The 25,334-nt window shown below is 38.8% G+C and overlaps 1 protein-coding gene across 3 annotated transcripts in view; it reads right to left on the bottom strand.

Moving 5' to 3' along the window:
- Nucleotides 1-7,194: 7,194 nt before the first annotated feature.
- Nucleotides 7,195-25,334, bottom strand: part of LOC120532403 (urea transporter 2-like) — a 56,174-nt gene continuing 38,034 nt past the window's right edge. For 2 of the 3 annotated variants that reach the window (XM_039758360.1, XM_039758362.1), the window contains 6 exons: nt 24,585-24,713; nt 18,709-18,901; nt 17,715-17,862; nt 15,497-15,631; nt 12,879-12,928; nt 7,195-7,892 (listed from right to left, as the gene is read on the bottom strand). In XM_039758360.1, the coding sequence (XP_039614294.1) occupies nt 7,701-7,892; nt 12,879-12,928; nt 15,497-15,631; nt 17,715-17,862; nt 18,709-18,901; nt 24,585-24,713 (847 nt within the window). In that variant the 3' untranslated portion in view covers nt 7,195-7,700. Of the gene's footprint in view, nt 7,893-11,744; nt 11,868-12,878; nt 12,929-15,496; nt 15,632-17,714; nt 17,863-18,708; nt 18,902-24,584; nt 24,714-25,334 lie in introns of those variants that run through there. The other variant, XM_039758361.1, reaches the window with a different exon arrangement.

Raw genomic sequence — 25,334 nt, forward strand, 5'->3', positions numbered from 1 at the left:
AGCGTCATTTTAGTGTAACCAAATCTAAATATATTTGGAAGGAAACCGGAGCACACTGTGGAAACCCAGCTGGAAAACATGTAAATTCCAGGAAGGGAATATCAGTGACATGACTCCCTGCAAGACAGCAGCGCTAACGCTCCGCCACCGTGTCACCCCCATTTGTGTAATTATTAACAGTATTCATTATTTAAATGAAATTACCGATTTATCTGTAACATGTAACATACATTTAATGCATTTCATCATGAAAGTGATATCAAGTATAAATCTAAGGATTCTAAATGTGCAGAGAGTTGGAATATCATACATTTAATGTGCTTGATGTGGCAATCTATAGCTGGTGATCCGCTGCTGTCAGGACCGGATAGAAGCCCTAGAAAAAAAGAAGGCACAAAAGACGGTATGTGAGACTTTTAAAATGTATCGTGTCATTCCGATCGGGAATATGCAACGCTTGAATATAAAAGCACCACGAATAAATCTGTATGCCGGCATTTTGCTTCACCATATCAAACCATTCATCAAACATCAAAGCGCGCACATCAGTCTAGTAGGATCCGCACAGCTTTCTGTCACATGTAGATAGTAAACAGAGACTCTGACGTCACATTCCAACTTTTAGCACACTGCGCCCCCCAACTTTTTGTTGGCAATGCAATTCGCGCACGCGTCGCGTTCATTTATGAGGACCTGCTCAGAGGACGCATAAAATGAATGCTGAGAACGCATGGCAGCCATGATGCGGGCGCGCACGCATTCTGAGCGTGAAGTATAAATGAACCCTAACAATATATGTGAGAAAGTGCAGCAGCAGACAATTGAAAAGGAAGCACCAGTGCAACACATATTGTAAGCAGTGCAATATGGCAATGCATGCAATGGGCTGCTTTGAGCGATATCATACTTTGCAGGTCTTTGCTGTGTAACATGTATGTGATATGTATGTGAAATCATATAGTATACAGGCTCATACAACATGCAAGACAATAACATTTGTCAAAGGTAAATATTTTTTGTTGATTTGATATGTTAAACAATTGCTCTGTGTTCTTTTTTTAAAAAAAGTTACATTTTGGAAAAATATTCAGCCCTGGGAGAAAGAGTTAAGGTCCTCATGCAAAATCCTCCTCAAAGACGAGTTGGAAATGCCTAAGGCAGAAGCAGGTTTGCGCACTGAACGTCTTGGAGACTGCAAAATTGATGCCCTTACAGCTTGGATATTTTCAGGCGTTCGTACAGTCCGAGGACGGTCTGGAGAGTATCTGCTCAATGTTATACCCATCTGTTTAAATTTAGCCACCCACTTGTTTTCCTATTTGGGACATCACCATTAGGAGGAATGCTGAAGTGCATTCGGAAGGTGCATTACATAGTGATGATGGATTTGCTGTTTTTGAAGAACGCAAAAGCACAGTGTGCACCGGACCAAAACTACAAGGAATCGACTATTGAAGGACCCCCAGTCCAACCTACTTGGCTGCCTCTACCTCGCGCAACGACCTTGAGAAATATGGTACTTCATTTAGGCTCACCCTGTAGTTTGGAGTATTGTATAGTATATGCTCCCACATGGCAAAAAGAGTAGGGTTTAGAATAAGTGTGAAAAGCAAATTGATTTTCATGATATTACATAAAGTGGTCCTTCCCTTGACTTTCTCTTATGCTGCTGTTTTTTTTGCTAATGCAAAAATGAAATCTGGTTCCAGTGCTCCATAGGAGGCCTCACAAGTAAGTTACATGGCATAAGGATAAACATCCTACTGTCATTCTTATTTGACTCTGGAAACTGTGTAGATTTAGAATGTGTAGAGTCTACTATGACTCTTGGGTCCTTCTCATCAGGTATACTTTCATGTTTCAAACCTCCATTTGTGTATTTATATTTAATATTTTTACTTTTTGTGTATTTCTGCTTAGGAACCTGTTTTAAAACAGGCTTAACAACGCTTCTGATACTTGTAGCTAGCTCCCTGTTTCACCTCTCTCCTCAGCCTTCCACCTCCTCCACCCTCAACCTCCTTGACTGCTGATGACTTTGCAACCTTTTTTTCATGAAAACATGACTGTCGTCAGCAGTTAATTCTCATTGTAAGAGCCATTTCCTAGTTACATAAGATTCATAAATGTTTTACTAAATGACAATGCATAATCTATGGGAGGTTCCTATAACCCCCGTAAGTTGAGTAGAATTGGTATATTCTAGCTATTTCTATCTGCTTTGACTAAACATTATTTTCAGTTAGTGACCACCCTTGCCATGTGTAAGGTGTAGAGGGCACATGGTTTTAAACCGTGCCTACGTGCTGTGGCAGGAGGCTGGGGGCCAGACCCAGCAGGACGCCTGGAAGGACCGGAAGGCAATCTATACGTCCTCCGGGCGACGAGGGGGCAACTGCCCTGGATAGTGAGGGAAGCACGGCAAAGGAGCACATAGGGTAAAACCTGTTGGGGCCAGTGGCTACCGCCAGGGTCGCCCAAAGCCTCATAAAGCCCGGGAGATCTGCACTTCTGCCACACCTGGGAAGGTGTGGGGGAAGGACCTTCCAGGGACACGTGGAGTGCTTCCGGGTGCTCATGCAGTACTTCCGCCACACCAGGAAGTGCCGCCGGAAGAATGTCAGCGAGCACCTAGAGCACGTCCAGGTGACTATAAAAGGGGCCACCTTCCTACAGTCGAGAAGTGAGAGTCGGGTGCTGCAGTAGGAAGAAGGTCCAGCGACGGAGAGAAGAAAGGCAGCCCACGGACATTTAAAGGCCCGTATTGGAGGGTGTTTGGTGCTGGAGCACTGTGTGTGGTGGAGGACTATTTGGTCAGTGTAAGTAGTTTAATAAAAGGTGTGTGGCATTTGACATCCAGTGTCTGTCTGTCTGTGGTTGGGCTGTCTATCACAGTGCCTAGGGGCCTTTTTGAGTATGTGAAGTAACTCGTAAGATAACAAGCTTATTTAAGTGCAGAGCCATACACTTAAGGCGTACAGAAGAAATTAAGAACTTTTAAGAACAGAAATAACTGAAGTTTCTCAAGAAAAGCTAAGTTTAGAGAATATACATTTTTCCTTTTTTTTGCCTTTTATTCTACGTGTGTAACTACTTTTTTCTTTATTCTTGTGTGGATTATTTGCTTTTAATTTTTCCTAAATATTTTTTACACAAACTTTTGGACTGAGAGATTTCCTTCGGCACATGTTTTACCTGTGCTTGAACTTGCCTTATACTTCTGCGGCTACACTCATAATCCTATTCAGCAAGCCTACTCCCTCCAGGGCATATTATCCTCTTTCTCTCCACCACTGACATTTGTAATCTCCTCTCTAATCCACTACCTGTCCACTTGACCCCATCCCCTCACTTCTCCTCCAGGCCATTTCTCCCTTACTCATTTCTGCAGTTACACACGTCATCAACACGGCACCTGACTCAGCTCAGGCCCTAATAATTCCTTGCCTTAAGAAACCCACACTCAACCCATCTCAAGTAGGTAACTACACGCCAGTCTCACTCCTCCCCTTTCTATCCAAAACAATGGAATATGGTGCCTTTAACCAAATCTCTTCCTTTCTTCTACAGAACAGTCTGCTTGATCCTAAACAGTAAGGCTTTAACAGGGGCCATTTCACTCAACTAACCACTGGCTAGAGCTACCAATCATTATCTGTCCTCATTCTGCTAGATCTGCCTATAACACTTTCAACCACTAGATCCTCCTTGCCACCTTCTCTGACCTTGGCATCACCGGTGGTTTGATTTCTACCTCTTGAACTGATCATACCGTGTGTGACCTGGCTAGGCGAGATGTCAAGGGAGCACCTGGCAAGCATAGGGCTGCCTCAAGGATCTTCTCTTTATACACCTTCTCACTAGGCCCTCTCATTTGGTCCCATGGTTTCTTTTATCAGTGCCATTCTTGTAACCTAAGAATTGGAATTAGCTTGTATTTGATTCTGAGCTCTTCACTTATGGTGATCAATTATGTAAACTTGTCCTGTGGCATTTGTTATCAAACAGTCCTCTACACTCACCTGTTAAGATCAGCTTGATCATCTTTTGACCTCACAAAACACCACAGGTAGGAATGTCCTCTGTGTGCAGTGATTTTTTTAAAAACACCATCAGAAATATATGAACTCTCTAACCTCCTTAAGGATGTTGATTGCACTGAATATAAGATGGTCCTCAAAACTAGTCAGTCAAAATGTGAAACATTTCAGACAATCATTCTCTATCTCCTTTGATCTCTATTTGCCATTAGCATTCTGTGCCTCATTTAGTCGTCCGCCAGCTTGTTCTTTTCACTCATGCAGAAATAGAAATTTCCTGGTGAACATGCCAGATTACCCTCTGTCCTTTGGTAAGCCTTGTCTGAAAGCTCTGAATGTCTGGCATGGCCTGCTAGCTGCCTGCAGTATTACTGAGGTGACTGGAAGTTTTATTCTGAAATTGCTAACAATTTATTGTGTTGAATTATTCAGAAAATGGAGATGACATGTTCAGCATCTTAAATAACAAATGAAGTGCAAATTTACAGAACTTATTTTTAAAATAATAGGTTCAAACAGAAATTCAAGTATAGAGTGTTTTTAAAAAGTTGAAGTTATCACATTGTTTTGTTATACAACATCAAATCACCCCACACTATAAATGTAAAACCAGGTTATGTATTAGGGTGTACAAGACAGAGTAGAGATGTCAGGTGGAGAACTTTATTTGTTGGTGCGGAACGAATTGTTTGCATCTTAACATCAACAAAACCAAGGAATTGGTTATTAAGTTTCACCGCACCAAAGAGTGCTTCTGTCTGGTTAATATTTAGAGTAGTAAATGTAGAGGTGGCACACTCCTACAAGTACCTGGGGGTCCATATCAATGACAGGCTAAACTGGTTCTTGCTTTCTTATTTAGGGAACTGCATTCCTTTAAGATTGGAAGTGACATTTTTCACATCTTTTACAACTCTGTGACCCTACGACTCTGACGGCCAATGTGATCTTCTTCGCTGTGGTGTGCTGGGCTAATAACATCACTTCAGGAGAAGTCCACTGAATCAAAAAGCTAATTAAAAGCTTATGGATGCATTCTGGACCCCTTGGAGGTCATAGCAAAAGAGAGAATTAAAACAAAACTGAATGCCATTATGAACAATTCTGCATATCCTCTCTCTGACACACCAACACTGAGGACTTTCAGCCAATAAATTATTCACAAGACGTGTGTCAAGAAATGTTACGGGGGCACCTTTATACCAATAGCAATACACCTGCATAACGCCTCAAGTCAGAATTTTTCTTCTTTTTAATATTCTTTCTTTGTAGTCCTTCTGGTGTGTTATTACAAACATTTGTAGTGTGCCATCTGTTGGAATGACAAATGCAATGTATTTTATGGCTTCATGCATTACCAAATTCATTCCAATAGATTATGTACTGCAAACATTAACACTATGGTCTATATTGATTTCAGTCCTTCCTAGACAGGTAGGACAGCTAGTAGTGTGTATAAAGTTATCATGATGACTTTTTGTTGCTCACAGGCATGTTTTACTATCAGACTCAAGCCCCTGTATGTGTGTGTGTCCTGTCATAGACCAGTGCCTCAAACAGCGTGGAGTCTGCATATGCAGAATAGGGTCTGATCTCATGCGACTTGATGTTGATTATAGAGCAATGGTTTCATTAAATTAATGGCTTTAAAACTGGTTCAAATATATGTCTAAGATGATACCTATTACAAGATACCTTTATTGTCACCATACAATACAATTAAATATTATTTGGAGGAAGCCTTGTGGTAAATTAGGTCAGCGACTGATTGCCATTTTAAATAAATAATTGTCACACTCATGTTTCCCATGCACGATGCAGAATTGCCCATGGTCGTAATTGATGCCGGGAGCTGCTAATCACCCCAACTGTGCTACGCCCCCATTTTAAAAGGAGAAGCGCAAATGCGAGATGGGAAAAGGAAAATGAAAGAGAAAAGAGAGAAAGGAGGTTTAAAAGAAGGAGGCTGGAGGAAAAAAGAGCTGGTGCAGGAGAGAGTGAAAGAGGAAAGAGTGTATGGCCGACGCTCGGGGTCAGTTGAAATGAGTCGCTCAAGCTGAACAGTTCCGAGGAGCAGGAGCGACCAAGAAGGTGAAAGACTTGCAGTGTAAGGCTGGGAAGGCAGTGGAAATTGAGGAGGCCTGGGAGGGAGAGTTCCTGTGTGAGCCCCCTGGTCACTGGGGACCCGAGTCTTGGTCCGGCAAAAGAACTGTACGTAGCCAGGGGATGGAAGGCAGCTGGACCAGAGAAAGGTCGGCTGTACCTGCAGAAAAGGCAACTCCCCTGTTGCAAGGCCCGTACGGGAGAAGCAGAGGAGCTGCCAGTTAAAGGGAAAAGGCACCAGGTTTTTAAAAAGGACTGATTCCAGCCTGTTGATTTTAACCTCGTTTAAATTGGTTGTACTTATTGGATTGTTAACCTCCACTTTCTACCTTTTGCATGTTTTTTTGGGATTATTTATTTATTACGTTTGAGCACTGCACTGTGGACACTGTTTTTTTGTTAATAAAAGTACTGATCCCTTTTGCACCATCCCCTTGCTTTGTGTGGGGTCCTCATTTGTCCAGCTAGTCATGACTATCAATGGTGTCGGGTTCAAGAGGCTCCCAAATGAGAAGAGGGAGCATGGAGCAGGATCTGCACTGTCACAAGCCTATAGATACCTTAGATAAAAATATATAAGAGTAGATAATATACTACATAAACATTAAAACTATGAGAAGCACAGTTACTATTAACAGTTCCAAATATACACAGAGTAAAAATAAAGGCAAACATGTAAGCATAAACAGATAAATAATAAATTCATTCACAATGGAGATTACAGTCAATGTAATGATCATGCATACGGAATAGATGTGTGTGTGTGTGTGTGAATAACTCTTTTACAAAAATATCCATTTTTATTCACTAACATGTTTATATTTCTGACTCCTTTTTATCATTTTTAAAATGTATACAAATATGCAGTAAGTACTAGATATGGTAAAAAAAAATAAAATAAACATTCCAACTCATAAGTAAAATGATGTATTACAGATCCCTTTAATAATTATTAGTTTATTGTGCTATGGGCTTTTTACTCAGTTTGCAAAACATTCTCATGTTAATTTAGAAACACACATGCAACACCAATAAGAAGTATTCACCTCAGTGGAAGTTTGCTTACTTTATTATCAGACAACATTTAATCACAGTGGATTTAATTTGATTTTTTAACACTGACCAACAGAAAAAGACTTTTCAATGTCAAAGTGAAAACAGATATCTGCAAAGTGCTCTAAATTTATTACAAATATAAAACACAAACTAATATGATATACCTGAATCAACACTTTCATAAACTCTGTATGGGTGTTAATATTTTCTTTAACCATACAACATTCTTAGTACACGTTTGTAAAATTTTGATTTCTTCAATCTGCTTAACAAGTTCATAATTAGTCTACTAGTTTAGAAGAGTCCATCAATTAAGTATACTTGCTTCTGTTTGTGAATTGAATTTTTACAGTGATTTCAAAATAGCAACTCCATTAGTTTTGGAGAATAACTTCAATAACTTATATAATACTGTAATTTCAGAGGTGCTACTATTAAAACAAAAAAGGTTTTAATAAAGTTGTTTTTGTGAGCTTTGGAAACAGTCTGGTTGCTTCAGCTTTAACCACTAATTTGAACGTCTTTTAAGTCTATCCTCTCGAGTTTTCTCATCTTTTTGTAGATTTTTAAGTTTTCTTCGGGGTACGTGACGTTAGCAAGTTCCAGCCTAAAAATGGCCTTTGCATCAGTGGTGATGAGCAAGAAGGTCAGGGCTGAGAGGCAGAAGGGCCACGTGCACGCAGGCAAACCAAACTGAAAATAAAAAACAAATCCAACTTGATATGCATTTTTGTAACAGACGAACTTTAGTTGCTGTAATTTTAATCTGAAAACGTGACAGCTACACAAGATCTTGTAGCAATTAATGATGCCAATTACACTGAGGGACATCTTTCTTAAGTGCACCAAAATTGTCCCCCTTAGAGCAACCTGAATTTATCCAGACGGCGACATTTCAATTTATTCTAATGGAATTTTAATCCAACCATAAATTGACAGGCTTTTGACCAGGGGTGGGCAACGTTAATCCTGACGGTCTGTAGTGGCTGCAGGTTTTTGTTCCAACCCAGTTTCTTAATGAGGGGTCAATTATTGCTGATGAAGACCTTATTGCCCAAGTGACATTTTGATGCTTCATTTTAGTGGTCTGCCTTGTTAAGATTCCACACCCTTAATTGCTTATTTCAGTCTTAAACAGCTGCACTGACTGTTTTAATGGCTCCTTATTAGCAATAAGATGCAAATGACAAATGAGCCAGCAGTTTTCCATCTAACTTGTTTCTATTTACACCTCTGTGGATTCATCATACACAATTTGAAAAACACTTAAGAGAAAAATGTGACAGACTGAATATTATCCAATTTAGGCTTCAGATCATTTGGATGATATCCTTGGAAAGGAAAAAATCTACAATATAAGAAACTAACATAAAATTAAATAAGGTCTGAGATTGGGCAAGGATTGGTTTCTAATTAAGTTATTGGGTTGTAACAAAAACCTGCAGCCACTGAGGCCCTCCAGGACTGGCGTTGCCCACCCCTGGTTTTGAATTTTCTATCACTGTCTTGTTCCCTTCAATCTCTTCCCTTTTGAAGACTGGGCTACAGCAGGCGGTTCAGGCTGCAAGACGATTGTTGGTTTCCGTCTTGTGTTATTGCAGGCTACCACAGCACAAGGCTTAATGACTTCCACATTTCCATTGACACGAACACTGACAGATGTTGCATTGTGAACAGCAATTAGTAGGCTAGTCGTTTAACTTGATCATTTTGCCTTCTTATCACACACCCTGTTGTAGCTTTACACGACTAGAGTCACCAGGCATATCACAGCAGTACGGTTGTACAGTGCCATATGTATCTGATTGATGACCAATTCACATTGTCAATGCTATCGACTTGATTCAACTTTGCTTTAGTTTCAGTTTGTTCAAAAACAAGCTTTGCAGTTTCTTGTTTTGGTTGAAGGTTCCACCTCAGTCATGAATATTAATGAGTTACCTTAGAGAGGCAAAGAGCATCGAAATATTCATGATTTTTCACAGGATGATGTTATTTCATCCACTAGATGGCAGCAGAATACTGTCCCAAGCATTATTTCAGTTTAAAACTATAAAGTGCACCATTACATGTTACCCCAAGTCTGATTCGGGAATAACCGTCTGATGTGATGCTCAGACTTAGTGTCAAGGAAATTAATAAAGTTGACACTTAGAGAGATAAAAAAGACTTGCATTACATGTTTTCTAGGCCCTAAACGCAATAATAGCATGTGTATTACAAAACACCTCCTAAATGTACAATTTGTTTCATAATTGTAACTCTTATATTTTAGTGCCATTTACAGAATTACTTGTAAAATTGGAAAGAAGTGTAAAATACTACAACTTTATTAAATTTTTAAAACTTTCCTATATGTTATGTATTCATTCTCTGAATCTTTTTAGTCCAGTGCAGTGTTTTGAGGGTCCAAAGTCTACCTCTGCAGCATGACACACAAGACTCAAGACAACTGAGGATTGCAGGAAGCCCTCATTCACACAGCCACAATTTCTTACTTCAAGTCAGATTCATCACTCAGTGTTATCTGTACAAGTCTGAGAGCAAACCAGAGACTACCTAGTAAGAACAGGAAAATGTCAAGCCCACTGATTTGAACCTTGTTCATTGGAAGTGAGGATCGGCAGCACTAACAACTGTACCACACCCTGTAAATTCAGCTTCTTAAAAAAGTGACTGTCACTCCCAGTTCTGGCTTGCAGTCAGCACTTAACACTTGTCCACTGAGGTAGCATTCTTGATGATAAACGTGTTTGGAGGGCAAGGAGTTACAAAGGCTGCTGAGATTTGTGCCACTGATATGAAATTTGCATTTTCATTTTTTCTTGTGAATTTTATTTTAGTGTTGTGAAATGTCATTTTGTATTTTTTTGGTATTCTTTGATACTCTGTCTTCCAATCCAGTGTTGATTCTACTTTGGCACCACGTACTGTTGTGACAGGCACAACTGTAATACAGATAAACAAAAGATGGAAAAGATCTAGAATTGCTTATTTATTCCTAGAGACGAAGAACGATGAGGTTAGTAATAAATTCTGCAACCTTTTACTTATGAGACAATTTAAAAAGTTGGCATGATGGTTACTCAGCTTTTTCAGTGACGGCTTTGGCTTTCTAAACATCTCATTAGGCCTCTACATGGTTCTGAATAAAAATTCAGGAGATGATCTTTACCATCCTCGGCAGATGCTGAGCATGAGGTGTTATTCATTGTAAGTTTTCAATTTAAAACTAATAATGTGTGTCACCAGCAAGCTGTCACCGGGGCTCTTGCACCTCTCCATTTCACATCCTCATATGGAGAGCATGGCTGTAAACTCACGGCATCTGAGTTGGAAACAAATACATATCCAGGTCTGCTACTAGGAATTTCCTTCCCTCAGCTGAGAAGGCAGCCCCCTTCACTTCTGTTGCAATGTGGAGGTAACATTATAACACCGTATGGTCTTGCTCGATCAGTCTCGAGGTCCACTCCCTACACTTGTCCTTCCTCTAAGTAGCCTCAGGCAAGCCTCAATAATGTCACAGGCGAATAATCAGTTAGGGTCCCGTCCATTTCCGTTTCATGTTCTCACAAAGAGAAGCTGACCGAAATCCCTGGTTCATTAGCTGGTGACGATGAGTTAAAGGCCCTGCCACATTACACAACTTTTATATCAATTATCAGGGGCATTCACACTGCACTCCTGTGACAGCCACTCATGTAGTCTTATATGTCGTACAGTGCCACATGCTTTAATTTCACTATCCATGTCAACGTCTGATGACCAATTCACATTGATGATGCTATCAACTTGATTCAACTAATACAGTAATCCCTCGCTATATCGCCCTTCGACTTCCACGGCTTCACTCTATCGCGGATTTTAAATGTAAGCATATCTAAATATATATCACGGATTTTTCGCTGGTTCACGGATTTCTGCGGACAATGGGTCTTTTAATTTATGGCACATGCTTCCTCAGTTTGTTTGTCCAATTGATTTCATACAAGGGACGCTATTGGCAGATGGCTTAGAAGCTACCCAATCAAAGCATGTATTACATATTCACTAAAACTCCTCAATGATATAAGATATGCTTCCCGCGCGGTGCTTGATTGTTTGCTTTTCTCTCTCTCTCTCACCCTCTCTGCTATTCTCTGTGTGTGACGGAGCGGGTGTGAGCAGAGGGGCTGTTTGCACAGAGGCTGTTTGCCTAGAAGATACGGATGCTCCTCTACAAAGTGCCGCTTTATCGCGGTGCTTCGGCATACTTAAAAGCACGTATTGATTTTTTGATTGTTTGCTTTTATCTCACTCTCTCTCTCTGACATTCTCTGCTCCTGACGGCGCTCCTTTGAAGAGAAGATATGTTTGCATTCTTTTAATTGTGAGAAAGAACTGTCATCTCTGTCTTGTCATGGAGCACAGTTTAAACTTTTGACTAAAGGGTGTTATTTCATGTCTAGAGGGCTCTAATAATGTTAACAGTGTGGGAGAGTTTATAAGAGCTTAAAATATATAAAAATAACCATACAAACATATGGTTTCTACTTCGCGGATTTTCATCTATCGCGGGGGGTTCTGGAACGCAACTTCCGCGATCGAGGAGGGATTACTGTACTTTGTTTCAGTTTGTTGAAAAACAAGCTTTGCCAGATTCTTGTTTTGGTTGAAGGTTCCACCCTTTAAAAAGGCAAAAAGCACAAAAATATTCATGATTATTTTGCAGGATGATGTTATTTCATCCACTAGATGGCAGCAGAATACTATCCCAAGCATTATTTTTTAATGTTTATGTAGTTTATTATCCCACCTTACATGTTACCCCAAATCTGACTTGGGATGAACCGTAATTACATAGAATTCCAAGTCTGAGTGATGCTCAGGGTTAACTTCAATTAGGTTAATAGAGGACAGACTTGAATTACGTGACTTCTATTCCCTAAACACAATAAAAGCATGTGTATTACAAAACTCCTCTTAATGTACAATTTGTTTCATAATTGTAATTCTTATATTTAGAATTGGAAAGAAGTGTAAAATCCTATACCTTTATTAAATTTTTTAAAAACTTCTTATAAGTCATGTATTCATTCTCTGAATCTTTTTTGTCCAGTGCAGTGTTTTGAGGGTCCAAGTCTAACTCTGCAGCATAAGGCACAAGACTCGAGCCAATCGAAGATTGCATGAAGCCCTCATTCACATATAGTCTGATATGCCCAGTGACTTAGTCATAATTTAGCTTTGACAAAATCAGACGTTTGAGTTTGTCTCTGGTCATACAGGTGGGCTCTGTGTGTATGAAACCTGACAACCAATGAATGCTCCTCCTTAACTACAAAGCAGCAATAAGAAACACAGATGTTTTGGACCTCACAAACAGAAGAGAAGCTTGTCTGTCTGATATTTGTGTTTTAAGTAACAAGACAGATGAAATAAAAAAGTAAAATAAAAAGCAGAAATTGCAGATGACACTTTGCAATGTCAATAGATGCTGGTAGTTGCTACACAGTCATCTAAGTTGTCGTCCCCTGCACTTTCTAATCATGCAATTTGACATCCTCGGGCAACAAGATTAGCAACAAAATTTGATATCCTCCCTGACAAGAAGTGCCACCAACTCTAATGTCAATGTTTCACAATAATAAAAATGCTGGCTGGTAATTGGTTTCAGTTTGGTTAAATAATACTTACCACTGACATGACATTTCGTATTGCTGCTCCCAGGTAAGCACAGAAGAAGGCTAATAAGAATAAATAAACAGATATTAGCAAGACAGTTGGAAGATGTGTGGACCAATTTTAAATACAAAGATCACTGTACCCACTTAATCCTAAACACCAACAGCAAAGTTCTGCTTGTGAGACCACAAAATGATTCATAAAGAAAAGAAATACACAGGGTGGCTAAGAACATCTACAGCTATGAATGAGGAGTTTGACTTTTATTCTCTAGTGTTGTCTGATTTTTGCAGCGTGTGTCAGAAGAATCCTGTGTGCACTGTAAATCCCACCTGCATATGGCCCCCTTCATCTCATCCCACAGATTCTCAGCTTAGTTGAGTTCTGTTTACTGAGCAGTGTCTGTATTAAGTGTCTCAGAGTAGGAAAACAGTCAGATGTGAACCTTGAATTTGCTGCATATCAAGCACTACGCTGAATCCACGTGAGTGAAGTGATCTCTCTGTATGTATACCCTGCTATAAACTCCTGGCATAATAGTTTAATAAAATTGCTCATAGGAGTAATATTACAGCTACTATATACCATTCAATTGTTGAGCTCACCCTTAATTTGCTCTGCAGAACGATCGACCTTGCTTTCTAGCAATCGCTGTCTACAGTATATAAAAGGAAAGTTATTTTTCACTCACTTGTCCTACTTCAGCTGCTGAGCCCTACTAACAGCTAAAGTGGATACCGGTTTCCAACTTTACACTACCTGCAGTACTGTAGCCTTTCAACAAAACACAAAAGACATGCACATATGTTGGACAAGGAAGACTCTCAAAGAAAGAAAACAAAACAATCACTATCCAAAAAGTGAAATTGTGATCAAACTTCCCTAAACCGATGTTCCTCCCTAAGCCAATCAAAGTGAGTCTGTCCCTCGGCATGTAGACACTTGGCCTGGGCACTGGCTTTAAATTTAGGTAAACTTAGGTTAGCTATGCGGGCGCACATCCAAAAAGTTGTGCAGGCTGGAAATGGCCTGAACACACACAGCCTGCCTGTAGGTAATCAGTACACTTTAAATTAATTACTAAGGTTTCAAGCGACAGAACTTTTCTTATTGAAAGAGAGAGACACACAAGCACACAGAAGCAAGAGCTGCCCCACATTTCCTTAAACAAAAGCCGTTCTAATCCTGACTGTAAGGCGCTGTGAGGCCTTTGTCGTTACATGGTGTTCACTCTTTGTTTCTGTGAAAAAAAGGAATCAAGCGGTCAAAGCAATCCCTCAAAGGCTAAGAGGGAGTGTCAACTGCTATCTCTTGATGAGAAAATAAATATCAGATCTTTTCAAAAGTGGCATGTCGCTTGTCGAGGGAATTATTCCCTAAACAATATAGTATAAGAACTATTCACGTAATATTTATATTGTATCAGATATTATAAGTAATCTAGAGATGATATAAAGTATATGGGGGGATGTGCTTAGGTTATATGCAATTATGATATCATTTTATATAAGGGACTTTAGCATCCCTGAACTAATCTCCTGCAGATATGGAGATCCAGCTATATTGTTTCCCTGTGCATTTACAATTTTTTCTGCTCTGTTCTTGGATTCTGGTCTTGGGTTGCATTATTGGACTTGTTTGCTTTGGACTACCTTTAAAGCAATTCCTTTTTTGTTCTTTTCCATATTTTTTTTAATTTTGATAAATAAATTTTTCATTTATAATGATTCTTTGCTTGTCCTTTTGTGCACACGCATTGCGGTCATCATCCTCTTTGTGGGGTTTTTTAGTTGTTTCGATACTTTTTGAGTTTTGCCAGCTCTCCTTGTTTGAGGCCTGCTAGTTGAAAACCCAGCAGTTAGCAGTGAGGAGCAGCTGGCTTGGTGTGTTCCTCTTCTGGGCTAGCCGGTGAAAGCCCTGGGGCCTCATGTATAAATGGTGCATACACGCAAAAATGTTGTGTACGCCCATTTCCACGCTCACATCGTGATGCATAAAAAATAAACTTGGAGTAAAGCCACGCATATTTTCGCGGTATCTCAACCCCTGGCTTATGCAAGTTCTTTGCTTGGTTTTGCAAACTGGTGGCACCCAGCGTCGAAGCAGTGCTTTTGTTCCAGTGTGGTTTCCCTTTCTTTTTTAGATCCACATCCCTGATGCAGCTTTATCAAATACACTGAAATTAACCGCATATTGTTTATTAGCTTAAGGCATCTGGTTGTAATTAACCTGTAACAATATAATGGTCCACAGAATGGCCAAACAGATTTATGCATCTACATTTTTTTGTGTGTACGCACATTTCCACCTTTGTCCGTACACCATGTTTTAGTGTGAATTCTACACACGGCATTATGCATGAGGCCCATGGCCTCCCATGTGGCAACATTTTGGAGGCCTCACTTCCGTTTCCACCATGGTTGCGGCACCCTATCACAAAAACCTCACCTTCTAAACCTGCTTTGTCTGGTGAGGGTCATTGGAGCAACAGGACATGAAGGTCAGCCCAGACTTCACCATTGAGATTTCCTATTCAACTGCATTTTATTTCAGTTTTGTAATGTAATAAAATGTGAAAAGTTTTCTACAAGCATAAATATTTTAAAAACTGCAATGCAATTCTTTCTTACCGCAAGCAACAGCAAGAAGATGAGTCTGCCATGTCAAAGCGTAGAACATTCCTCCTATGGCTATACAAGCCAACACACTGTTATAACTCCAGATGCCATCGTAGATGTTTTGGAAGGGTGATGCAAGAGCCAGGCCTAAGAGAAAGGAGATAAAGGAAGATTATGTTTAAGATCTATCTAAACATGCTGTTAATACACACACACAAATAAAAAAAATTCTGGGAAACGTTTTAAATATAGAACTCTTTGTAAAAGTTATATCCTGTCATTTGGGGTTAATAAAACAGAAGAAGCATACCTGAAGCAAACAGAATTTATCTTTCTTTTTTGTTTATATATATATATATATATATATATATATATATATATATATATATATATATATATATATATATATATATATATATATATATACGCAGCTATTGGAATTGTCTGTCATTTAAATCAAAAAGCTTTATAATTTTTTGAGTCTCTTATTCCAACACACCCACATTCACTCACACTGTGCCAGTTAGTTTTGTGTTTTTAATGAACAGGTCTTTGGAATATGGGAGGAAATTGAGTTCAACATGCACTGAGACAAAAACCAGTAGATATGAGGAGATAGATAGATAGATAGATAGATAGAGGGCACTATTTGAGAGACAGACAGACAGACATATGGATTCTAATGTGAATGGTGAGCTGTTGATAGCAGCCAAATCATTTTGAGGGAGCCCAGCTGAGATTTAGGTTGGAGTAGCCCAGATGTAAGCTGTTTAAGGTTTTGATTTTGGTGATGTAGGATGGAAAATCCCCAAGATCCCCTGTTGGAAGTGTTGCCTGGTGAGTAAGATAACACTGGGGTAAAATCTTGACACCAGTAACATTGATTGAGCTGACCCAAAAGTGACTTCTGAACAGGGAAATTATAACATCAGAACATTAGAAAAATCTAGACGAGAATAAGATATTCAGCTCAACTCCTTTAGTCTTTCCTCATAACTCATCCCCTGTAGCCTGGGAATCAGGCTGGCTACTCTTCTCTGGATTGTGTGTAGCCCTGCTGTGTCTTTTTTGTAGCCTGAAGAACACAACTGCACACAGTACTCCAGATGAGGCCTCACCAGTGGATTATAAAGCTTGAGCATAATCTGCTTGGACTTGTCCTTTACACATTATATTATAATATAATACATCCTGTTAGCTTTCTTGATCACTTCTGTACACTGTCTGGATATAGTGATGAGTCCACAATGACTCACAGGTCCTTGTCATAAGCAGCACTTTCAAATTTCTGACCTCCCATTGTGTATTTAACATTCAAGCTTGAATTGAGAGCTGTGGGGATGAGGGGAATAGATAGATGGGCCAATGTGAAAGGACTTGATAGAAATTAAAGACACTTTAGAAGGTATATACCATTTACTTTGAAGTTAATTTTACAAGTGTTTGCCCAGTTATGACTATTTTTAAGTTCTTTTTATTTATTCCTCTCTTTTTGTTATATGCAGCTGATAATGATTTATTAACTATATACAGATCTATATCACTAAAAAAATTAAGAGATCCTCAGCTGATGGTGTACACTGTGACAAATTCTTCTCTTATCTGCATTTTCTGTTTTCTGCTAATCAATCATTTGTGCAGCATTGAGTGTTTGTTTGCATTGTAGTAATGCTTTGTTACTGTACTTGATTATGTTTTGAAAATATGTATACTTTACAGGAGTATAAGATTTCCCTTCTGATTTCACTTGGATTTTCAAACACAAATGCCTGCTTTCACTCTCTTGAATGTTGTTAGACACATTTGTTACTGCAATAATAAACCAGAAAAGAAAAGGGCTCTGCAAATCCTAACATGACTGGAGAGCCATGCAGGGATAAGCCCCACCGCCCAGTAAAGGAGTTTAGTGGATATGGAAGGTACATGATCAGTAATGTGCAGTACATTGTTGTCAGGGAAGGAATTTATGAATACTGAACTTGGTTATCTGCGGTGGGCTGGCGCCCTGTCCGGGGTTTGTTTCCTGCCTTATGCCCTGTATTGACTGGGATTGGCTCCAGCAGACCCCCGTGACCCTGTGGTTTGGATATAGCGGGTTGGTTAATGGATGGATGGATGGATGAACTTGGTTATAAGTTTTAAATCTTTGCACTCATTCAACCATCTTAAAAATATTATAGACTTTATAATGAATTTGCAAACATATGAACACCAAATCAATGAATTTTACCTGACAGGACACCAGCAGCAGAGCCGATTACTGCATGCAAACAGGTGACGGGAGATGAAATGAACAAAGCAACAATAAAAATGCCTCCAGTCCATGGATTATCACAGCAGTACACTTGTCCAATACCCACTGGCACAGCCCTAAACAGCTAGAAATAAGCAAAGGGGAAAACACTTTTACTTTTGAATTATTATAAAGACAAATAAGATTCTATCTGATCTAAAGATCATAAGTAATGAAAAAATATCTTCTGTGACTTTTTGATTCTCTGCTCATATATGAAAAGTAGTTTAATTTTTGTGAAAATGTCAAGTAACTGACAAGACTAATTAAACTGTTAGGTTATGAACCAAGACAATTACATCAAATATAAACAAACAAATATGGTCGCTTCAGTGTTGACTGATGCTGCCACACGATTCCAGATTCTTGGGTGAGAATCCACACACAGACACTCTCATTGTGTTATGTTCATGTCTACTTTCTTTATTCCAGATATGTACTCGTAAGACTAACTGTTGACACTAAATTCCTCTACAGTCAGCAAGGGTGTGTTTGATTTAGCGACATAGACTAAGAAGAACATGCACTCTTCAAATTAAGAAGGTTCTGAACAATATGCAGAACCCAGTGCTAACACTAGTAACTGTTGACAAGAGCAAAGTGCAAACTGTATGTGTAGAATGAACATTAATTAGGAGGCTTCTTCAGAAAGTTTCTAGACTTATTTTATTTATAAGCTATTTGTGGGTGTACTGAGATGCCTGAATACAAGGTCCAGAGCTTCTCAACATTTTCTTTAGACTCACCTCTCTCTTGCCTGAGGCCTGGCACCTCTATTTAATAAGATATGCCCTAGACACAGTTCATTTCTATCTCCTGTTGTTAACTTTGTCATATTATCAAATATATTGACAGAACTTTGGAATACATCTGATACACTATACTCTTTTTTTTTTAGTAGCATAGCCATACCGTTAATACTAGTTCTTACCATGCCAACATTGACATCTGACCAGGTGAGATTAGGAGTTGAAGCAATGGGTTTGATGAGAAGCTGCGGGAAATAATGATTGTAATGTCCTGTGGCCACCATATGCAAGGAGACTAAAATGTTAACAGGCAGATTAAGGACTGGAAGGCCCCATTTGCTGTTGATAGAAGCCAAAGCACTTGAAACAATTGGGCTGCAAAACAAAGAAGAATTTACACTGATCATTTCATTTGTCCTCTTTGGCACTTGATGAGAAAAAAAGTATGACGCTAATCTCACAAAATGTACTGAGCTCAATCAATGCAGCCGGAAACGTCTTCGATGAGTAGTTCCTGACTCAATAAAATGATGTGGCACTCTAAAGGCTAATGGAAGCTGAAGCTTCCTTTGTCTGGTCATCCCTAGATCTGCTGAAACTTGTGTTTTGTTCTTCTGGTCAGCAGGGAATTCTTTTTTATATATAATAACTAGCTGTGAAAGCCCTGATCCTAGAAACTATGGAAATCATCAGAAAAAAAACTGAAATATAGAGATGTCAGGTAATTGAAAGGAACTACTCTGGGCATCTCTCTCCTAGGAGCTTTCGTTTTGCCGACATGCTCACCTTGCTTGTGTATTAGTGGCGGGCGGAAAAGTAAAAGGGATACTGTTTTGCCAATGTGCTTGCCTCGCTTGTGTATTAGCGGCTAAGCGAGTGTCTCTTTCTTCAGAAGTTTCATTTTGTCGATGTGCCACCGGACAAACAGACACACACACTTCCACGTGTAGATGTTTATATATGATACTTTGAGATATACTGGAACAAAAAGCCTTGCATTCATCATTCTAAAGGGTTTTGCATGTATAATTATTGCTTTTGTTTCATCCTAGGTCATTATAAGGAAGGGCTATATGGTGCTTCTCAGTTGCTAGAACATTAAAACAGGCTATTTGGTCTAACAAGCTTGACAATTTCATTGGCAAAATTTCACTGCAATGACATCGACCTTATATTTTTGCAGTCCTAATCTCTATCACACTGCCTGGTAATTAGTTCTCCAAGTACACAAAAAACATTCTAACATTTATGTGAAATTTTCTACATCTTTTTGTGCTTTTCCTGAAGCATTCATTACAAAATCTGTGATCCACTGAACTAATAACCTTTATAATTTTAAACACTTCAATCATGTCACCTCTTAATCTGAATTTGCCTAAAGTGAATCAATTCAACTCCTTCACTTTTTACTCATACAGAACAGTCCTACAATCAGCCTAGTCGCTCTTCTCTGGATTTTCTCTCTTTCTGTAATCTAAACTGAAAAACCAAAACTGTAAACAGTACTCCAGGTGTCGCCTCACGTGTGCATTATAAATCTTAAGCATAACCTCCTCCTAAACACACACCCTATTAGCCTTCTTGTTGGCCACGCTGACTACTAGGTCCTTCTCATAAAGGGTACTTTCAAGTTTCAAATCATCCAGTGTATTAAAGTCTAACATTTTCATTTCATTACATTTATTTACATTACATTTCACATCTGGATGCTGCCATTGTCTCCATTTCTTACAATACTGCACAAGCTCTGTCAAATTGCATAAGGATTGTGAGTCAACAGCTTTTATTAAGCCCAGATACAAATTCTCATTTAGATTGAGATCTCAACTCTGACTCGGCCACTCCAGGATTTTAACATTGTTGTTTTGAAGTCATTTTTGTGTAGGTTTGGCTTTATGTATGGGGTTGTTGTCTTGCTGGAAAACAAATCTTCTCTCATGTCACAGGTTTCTTGCAGAAAACTTCAGGTTTTCCACCAGGATATCCACATATTTTACTGTGAGAAGGAGCATAGGGCCTCACAAGTATCTCCATATATATAGGTGTTGACACACTAACTACTCTGTAGGCAAATATCAAGGATATAAACTTAATATGTGCTGCTACAGGAAGCCAATGTAGTGACATGAAAAGAGGAGTAAAATGCACCAGTCTTGGCTGGTTGAAAACCTGATATGGCTTTCCATTGTGAATAATCTGCAGTGGTTTGGTTACATATGCCCTTGCCTGCATAGAGTTGCAGTAGTCCTTAGAATTAGCGGTTCTGCTCTGGACTGGTTTGATTCCTAACTCCCGGGCCAATCCTTTTTTGACTCCTGGTCTAACTCCTTATCTTCTTCACATAAACATTCTTCAAGTGTGCCTCAAGGATACATTTGTTCCTTAAATAATGTCATTTCATTTCATGGCTTCTTCTACCACCTTTCTGCTACTGATGCATAGCTCTTCCCCTCATTTCTCTCTTACAATCCACATATTTCAGCCCAGATCTCCAGTTGTCTCTTTGCCATGTCATCATGGATGAATGATCATCATCTAAAACTTAGCCTTTTAAAATCAGATATATTGTACTTGCCTTTTGATTCTCCTTCTCCAGATTTGTCTCTAAGCATCTCTCTGGAACACATCACTTTTTTTCACCATTGTCAGGAATCATGGCATGACTCTGGACTCCTAACTTTCATTTATCAAACACATATCTTCAACAACCCAGTCCAGCCAATTTCTTCATAATATTCACATGATTTGACTCTTCCTCATTAATTATGTCATGCAACACCTTATTCAGGCATTCGTTCTCTCTCAACTATCCTATTATAATGTTCTTCTGGAGGAACTTCCTTCAGCTGCAATCAGACATCTCCAGCTTCTCCAGAATGCTGCTGCTCAACTGGTACTCTCTGTTCCTTGCTGCACTCTTTCGGTCTCTCCATTGGCTTCCTGTTGCTGCAAAGATCCAGTTCAAAACTTGTCTGAACCTACAGTTCTCTGAAAGGCTTTACTCATCAATATCTCCAATCCTTGGTCTTTCCTAATGTCCTCTCAAGAAATCTCTGATCAGCGTCAACAAGTGTGTTGAACGTCCCTCTTCTTGGCAGGACTGGTCAATACTTCTCTGTTCTTACTTCAAAGCTGACGAATGATCTCTCTTTATATATTCAAATGACACCCAATTTACTTGTGTTTAAGTGTCTTTTGAAAACACTTTTTTTTTAATTTTTAGAAATTAAATAACATTCCATACACAACTCAAGTTTTACAAAAAGGAAAAAAGGTTTGAAACAAATCAATCCCCACCCCTGAGAAAGAGAGCTAGGCCAGCAATTTAAGACTTTATGCTAGTAAAGACAAATGAATTGATAAAATAATAAATGAATAAAGATACATTGAGTAAAAGAGGGGACTGAAGCTGCTTCCTCAATTTAAATGCTTATTCTAAAATGTTATTGATTAGATCCTACCAGGTTTTGAAAAAGTTTTGTACAGATCCTCTATTTGATTTTTTCCAGTTTCAAATAGTATATAACATCAGTTACCCACTGACAGAATAGATGAGTTAGGATTCTTCCAGTTGAGCTAGATAAGTTTACCTGCCAATAGTGTAATAAAGGCAATTATAGTTTGTTTGTCCTTCTCCACTTTAAGCCCATTTGGAAGTACCCCAAACACAGCTGTTAGTGGATTAGAAGGGATTGTGACATCCAAGCTGTCTGCAAGGCATTTAAAGATTTTGGTCAAAAATGATGTTAATTTGGTGCATGCCCAAAACATGTAACCCAGTGAGGCCGGAGCTCGATTGCACGAGAGACATGCGCTCGATCTATAATTTTAAGTTGAATAATTCTATGCTTTGTGCATATGGAGCTCGAGTGAATTCTGTGCATTGCTATTTTCCACTCCATTTCTGAAATATTAAGTAAGAGATCCTTTTTTCACAGTTCTCTTGGATCTTTGAAAGGGAGGGACTGCAAAATAGTTTTATATATTACAGAAATGCTGTCTGAGTCCTCAAGACTGAGCAATATTTTTTTCCGGCATAGAGGTAGGTGGGAGGTGAGGAAAATTGGGCAGGTTCTGTTTAACAAAGTTTAAAATTTGAAGCTAGTAAAAGAAAAAGTGTAGCTGGTAAGTGAAATTTGGAGTGTAACTGTTCATAGAATGTAGATGATTAATCCCGGATATTTTCCAGACATTAAAAACTGCGCACGTTTGAGAGGGTGGAAAAAGATAAAAGCTTCTCAATCTTAAAATGCTTCCTACATTGGTTCTATATTCTGATTGAGTGAAGCACAATTGAGTTGTTATTATATTGGTGATAACTTGCCTTTATTGGGGTACAAAGCAAAGAATATAAAGAAGTATTGCAGGATTTTATTTCTATTGCAGACCAAGCCTGTGTATGTTCATCTACTGTATTTCTGTCCATGTCCAGATTTTTACAGTTTGGATGTTTGCTGCCCAGTAATAAAACTGAAAGTTAGGTAGAGCCATGCCGCCTTCCACCTTAGGTCTTTGTAGGGTTGCCCTTTGGATACGTGGATGTTTTGAATTCCAAATAAATGAGGTTATGGTTAAGTGTAATTTCTTAAAAAACACATTATTTTTATTAAATATTTTGGAACTGATTACTTTCTCTTCTTTGCGGTAGCTGTCATTGCACTAACAAAGAGTTTAGGATACTGGTGTTTGTAGTATTCTAGCTTCAGCTATAATTATGTAGTTGTTTTGTTTACTTGTGCTTGCTTTTTATCTTGTTCTCTGATACTTTTGATGCTTGCTCCTTCATTCTTGTATATATTTTACTTGTTTTGTAAGTTGCCTTGAATAAAGGTGTCTGCTAAATTAACAATAATAATAACCTAATAATAATCAGATGTGGAAAGACCAACAAATGGACCGGGAGTTGTGCTGCATACTCACTCATATAAAGTCTGACCTTACAGACGATAAACAGAGTGAATCTGCAGTATTGAGAGACTGTTGCAACATGGTCAATGAAGGACAGCTGGTTGTCGATCACCACCTCAGGGATATGCACATGCTGTATTTAATTTCCCCTTGGGATTAATAAAGTATCTATCTATCTATCTATCTATCTATCTATCTATCTATCTATCTATTTGAGAGTCTGCAGCTTAAAGTACAAATTGTTATCTCCCAGGGTGCATCATCTGTTTATACCTTGACAAAAATGCCTAAAGCTTTGTCACTTTTCAGATTTCTCGCATACTGTTTCACAACTAAAAGCCTTCAGCTACTAGCCTTCTATACATTGATGGTTATGGCATTGATCTTACAGCAACAGCCACCCATTATTAGATTTACATAGCAAGCCTCAAAATATGACAAATGGAAAGCATTACTTGGAGTTGCAGTCATTCAAGTCAAAGTGTGGAAGACTGATGTGAGCATGTAATAACATTAAAGACGTGTCAGGCTGACATGTTGTCACTTTAAAGAAAATGTGTTAAAAGAAGACAAAATAATGAACCTTTGCAAAACATAACATTCCTGGAGGACTACAGATAGCACTAAATGTCTATTTGTGTGGGGTATACCATTAGAATTTAATAAAAATGATTTGTGTATCAAAAGGCTAAGTGTATGCAGTGGCTGCAAGGTCTCAATCTAAACCTTTGTTATTCTGAGGTCAATCCTTTAACTCTCCTGTTAAATTAACTCTGTCAGAAATGACAACATTGAATAAAAGGTTTTAGTAGACTGTAGACTCTATAGAGAAATAAAACCTGCACTGTTAGTCATTTACAGACAGAGAGCTGTTGCAAGACATTCAATTGAAGAAGTCCAGCAAACATTAGATATTGACGTCAATGGAGCTGTTGTAGTTCTTTTAAATAATATACTGCCCTGTTCTGGTAAATCACGTTTAGATATACATTTCGAAAGAAAATCAAATTTAGATTTAGAACATATAATTTAGAATCAATAATCACAAACAGTTCATCACCACCACACTCCATACTTCTACCACTTTTTAAGAATGAAAACAAAAGCAGAGTAAAATATAAATACAATGAATCAAACTTTTTACACTTACCACATCATGGACATGAAAATATTTGGAAACAGGATCCACCAGTACCAGTCTCCCTTTTCAGAGAACACTGCCATAAGAAGGCCCACTAGGATCCCATTGTAGCCATACAATCCTGCAGCAATGGCTCCCCTACAAAAAAAATTCATGCAGTAAGGAGGCCCATGAAAATGTATTTCTTTATGCAAAATACACTGAGGAACCAAAACATTATGACCACTTGTCTAATATGCTCTACCTCCTCTGTGTGAAGCCAAACAGTTCCTACCCTCCAATGTGTGGACTCTACAAGACATCTGGAGATGTTCTGTGGTGTCTGACACCATGACATTGGCAGCAGATACTCTTGCTCCTGTAAGTTGCAAGATAGATCTGTTGTGTATCACACTTGTTCCAACACATCTCACAGATGCTCAAGTGGATTGAGATCTGGGGAGTTTGGAGGCTACAGAGACACCTTTAAACTTTTCATCATGTTCAAATTTCTGCAGTGCTTCACGGCCCATGCCACCCTGGCCATGCAAGAGTGCACATGGGCTAAAGATGTTTAAGTAGGTGGTATGCATCAAATTAGTGTCCACATGAATCTCTGGATCCAGGGTTCCCTGGAAGAACACTGGCCTAAGCATCAAACTCCCTTCACTGGCTTGTCTTCTTCCAACGTTGCATCCTGGTGCATTCTCTTCTACAAGTAAAAAACAAATGATCCAGAAGAATACATGATTCATTGGACCAGGCCAATTTCTTCCATTG

The sequence above is a fragment of the Polypterus senegalus genome, chromosome 7, assembly GCF_016835505.1.
Source record: "Polypterus senegalus isolate Bchr_013 chromosome 7, ASM1683550v1, whole genome shotgun sequence".
NCBI classification, from domain to species: Eukaryota; Metazoa; Chordata; class Cladistia; order Polypteriformes; family Polypteridae; genus Polypterus; species Polypterus senegalus.